General features: G+C 34.6%; 1 protein-coding gene across 1 annotated transcript; it reads right to left on the reverse strand.

The window, feature by feature from the left end:
- Window positions 1-2,790: 2,790 nt before the first annotated feature.
- Window positions 2,791-3,164, reverse strand: LOC125117975 (60S acidic ribosomal protein P1-like). The gene has a single exon (XM_047764160.1). It carries the CDS (start codon window positions 3,124-3,126, stop codon window positions 2,791-2,793), a length of 336 nt encoding a protein of 111 aa, XP_047620116.1. The 5' UTR covers window positions 3,127-3,164.
- Between the last annotated feature and the right edge of the window lie 1,096 nt (window positions 3,165-4,260).

The following is a 4,260-nucleotide window of genomic DNA, read 5'->3' on the forward strand; positions in this document are numbered from 1 at the left end:
ATGGCATTGATAGATTCATTGATTCTGTATCAAGGCCCATTATTTGGGAATTATAATCTGAGTTGATTAATTTTGGGGGCTTTAAAGAAAAAGAGAAAGATCTAATGTTTCTTTGGAAAATTCATAGAATAAATGATCTTTACAAGAATTTTTAAGGATCAGATTTAATCAGTAAAGCGGCTTTAAAATGTACCAACTTTATATTTTTACTCTAATGCTGACAATTTAGGCTGGCAACTATTCTCAACCATTTTATTATTAACAAAGGAAAAACCTTTTAAATGTATAAATGCCATTCACTTGCAACTAGACTTTTTAAAAACTTTTTTATTGAGTAAAGTTGATTTACAATGTTGTGCCAATTTCTGCTGTACAGCAAAGTGACCCAGGCATACATATATTATCTTCTACCATGGTCTATTAGACTTTTTATAACTGCAGAAGTACCATTACAGTTGCATTAGTTTCCTAGTGTGCACCAAAGTACCAAAAACCATGTGGCTTAAAAGAACAAACATTTATTCTCTTGGAATTGTGGAGTCTAGACATTTGAAATCCACCTGTTATCAGGGCCATGCTCACTTCAAAGATTCTAGGGAAGAATCCTTTCTTGTCTCTCCCAATTTATGGTAGCTTCTGGAATTCATCTTGGATTATGGAAGCATAACTCCAATCTTTGTTTTTGACTTTGCATGGTTTTCTTCTATATGACTGTGCCCTCTGGGTCTGTGTGAATCTCCATGTCCAAGTTTCCCCATTCTTTCTCTTATGAAAACACCCACTGTTGAATTTGGGGCCTACACTAAATCCAGGAATGTAGTCATCTTGAAATGCTTATTTGCATATGCTAAGATCCTATTTCTCAATTTTGTCATATTGAGTTTCTGGGTGGATATGAATTGGAGCAGGCACTTAAAATCATTGTAATTTTTTTCATCATTATGAATGATGTTGAATATATTTACCTTTTTCTATATTACTGCCCAAGGATTATTTCTTCTGATTTCATACCCAGAGTAAAAAATGTTACAGAAGAAATATATAATTATACAATGGAAATAATGAGGAATTGCCTTCAGTTTTCAGAACAAACTAAGGCAAATATTAAATTCCTCACTGTTGGTTCTGGGTTCAAGTAAAAATGCCTTAATGATTAAATTTAACAGTATACTTTAGAGATCAAATTAAGACACATAAAACAAACCAAGGCCAAAATAATTTAAGGCTTAAAATCCATTTTTGGATTTTATATATATATTTTTACTTATATTAGGAAAAAACAATTAAATCATTACAAATAGAAGACTAATTTGAAATAGTTCCAATACCAAGGATTTTGAATGAGTATACAATCATAGTGCTACTTTTAATAACATATATCATTTATCAGGTTGAGAATTAATTGAAGGCAAGTCTTAAACTGGGCTTATTTCACTTGAACTAAGTGGTGAAGTAGAACTAACAAAAGGGTTGGCTTGTTCACATTATCACAAAAGAATTTAATCAGTAAATAATTTAAAAAAAAACTATACTTCAGAAAAACAATCTATAATGATGTAAAAGGTAGCTTCTAAAACAGTGTTTTCTTTCTGTTGTGTTTAACAAGCAGACCTAAATTTTTCAATATATTTGAATGATTCATCACAATTTAATTCTATGTACTGCTTGTTTTACATTCCTGTGACACCATCAATATAGATGCCCATTTGTTTTTATCAGATAATTCCATTATTAATCTATTTTCTACAGTCTATTCTTTCTTACACTGCCCTAGTACATTGGAAAATAACTTTCAGGCTATTTATAGTTAGAGGACCAAAGAAAAGAGTCTTAGTTTTAAAATACTTTTAAAACAACATTATTGGGCCTAGCAACTGTGGCAGATTATGAAACATTTAACTCAAGAATTTCTTATGAAAGATTTCCTTGTAATATTTTATAGGTGTGTTTACTACTAGTCTATCACTTTGAATCAAGGTGCTGGTGAAAACAATATCTGGAGTGATCTGCTACATTAGTGAAAGAATATAAACTCATTCTTGCATTATTTTAATTGTTTAAATTAGGCTTCCCAATCCTTGACCTGGTATGTAACAAAATAACTTCGGATAGGAATTTCTCTTCAGTGCTGATTACAATAATGAGCACTGGGAAATGTAGGCACTTACATTGTTGTCTCCAATTAGATGTTACTAAAAAGATAGCAATAGTCATAATTAATTGAACATTTATTTCCTAAATAAATATAATTCCATTAAAAAGATTCAATCCAAAATTTTGACCTCTCTTCAATTTTTACTAGTGGGGTAATGGGTATGATCCAATACCAACCACTATGTATACTCACTAAAAATTCAATAAAAATATTAATGTGTTATTTTTGGATTAACTATCCATGGGTAGTTTTTAATATTTAAACAAGTCATATATTTAAAAGGAACAGGAAAGGGCTTTTTAAAATGAATGCTATCAATTGCTGAGTGATTTCATTGCAGTAAAGCATACTCATATATTCCTAGGGATAGAATTGTGAAGTTTTTATATTAGGGAAATGAGATGGAATAATTGGCAAGTTCCATGCTTCACTGAATTGATAAAGGAGAGTAAAAACTAATCTTTTAACTTTTTTGTTCTAAATTTCAAAGTGTGAATACAACTCTCGTATTGTCTCTATCAGAATTAGAAAATGGAAATGTGTATTCAGGATAATGAAAAAATATGTAATAGAAAAAAGTTTAGTTTTCATTACATTTTAAAATAGGGCTGCTAGGATTTTTTTTTTTTAAGAGCTCAGCTTTTTTTTTTATTGAATGTGTTATAGAAGCCCACATCATCATCAGACTCCTCAGATTCTTCTTTCTTCGCTTCTACTTTCTTCTCCTCAGCTGGGGCAGGACCTCCTGCTGGTGCAGCACCAGCTGCTGGGGCAGGTCCACAAGCCCCCACATTGCAGATGAGGCTCCCGATGTTGACATTGGCCAGAGCCTTCGCAAACAAACCTGGCCAGAATGGCTCAGCATTTACACCTGCTGCTTTAATGAGGACCTTATCCTCGGGGACCGTCACCTCATGGTCATGCAGGATGAGGGCAGAGTAGATGCAGGCGAGCTCCGAGAGGGAGGCCATGGTGCGGACAAATGCTAGGTGGGGGCTGCCAGGCGCAGTGCTAGTTGCAGGATAAAGTGAGGTCCTCACCCCATTGCGGCCTTAGCATCCTTGGAAGGACCGAGTACTTTAGCGGCAACTGAGGAAAGAGGGCTGCTAGGATTAACAAGAGGATATGGGAAGCCTGGACTTGGCTCTTAAGGAGCACATGTTCTGACTTGCCCCAGAGGCAGGGCAGAAAGAGCGGAATGAGGACTGCTCCATGACTGCCAGGTTTCCTCCAAGTGCCCCAGCCTGAGCAGAGTGAATGCTCCAGCTCCACTTACTCTGCATTGCAGCACAGCACTGGGTCTAGGACTGCTATGACCAGGGAAAGCATTCAACTGTGGAAGACAGGGGTGCCTTGGGTCTTTGGTGTTTTTTTTTGGGGGGGGGGGGGGGGATCTGAAAACAAAAGCACAAGCAAACCCCCCCCCAAAACAGACAAGTGTGATTACATCAAACTAAAATGTTTTTGCACAGCAAAGGAAATAAAAGAGTAAAAAGGCAACATAATGAATAGGGGAAAATATTTGGAAACTGTACCTTCAAGAAAGGCTGAATACTAAAAATATTCAAACTACTCCTATACCTCAATAGCAAAAACAAACAACAACAAAGTAACCTGATTAAAAATGATTAAGGAACTTGAATAGATATTTTCCAATGAAGATATACAAAATGGCCACAGGTACATGAAAAAAATGCTCAGTATCACTAATTATCAGGGAAATGCAAATCAAATTTGATATTATCTCACACTTTAGGATGGCTATTATTTAAAAAATAAAAGATAACAAGTACTGGCAATGATGTGGAGAAATTGGAACACTTTCGTACTATCTGTGGGAATGTAAAATGTTGAAGCTAATCTGAAAGAGTATGGATGTTTCTAAAAAAATTAAAATTTGAATTACCACATGACCCAGCAGTTCCACTTCTGCATATATATCCAAAATTCTTACAATCCCAATCTCAAAAAAAAAAAAAAAAAAAAACCCTGCACTACCATGTTCATTGTAGCATTAGTCACAATAGCTTAGAGGTATAAACAACTTAAAGACCCCTTTCATGGATGAACCTGAAAGACATCATGTTAAGTGAAATAAGAAAAAG

Source organism: Phacochoerus africanus, chromosome X, assembly GCF_016906955.1.
Source record: "Phacochoerus africanus isolate WHEZ1 chromosome X, ROS_Pafr_v1, whole genome shotgun sequence".
In the NCBI taxonomy this organism is placed as follows: Eukaryota; Metazoa; Chordata; class Mammalia; order Artiodactyla; family Suidae; genus Phacochoerus; species Phacochoerus africanus.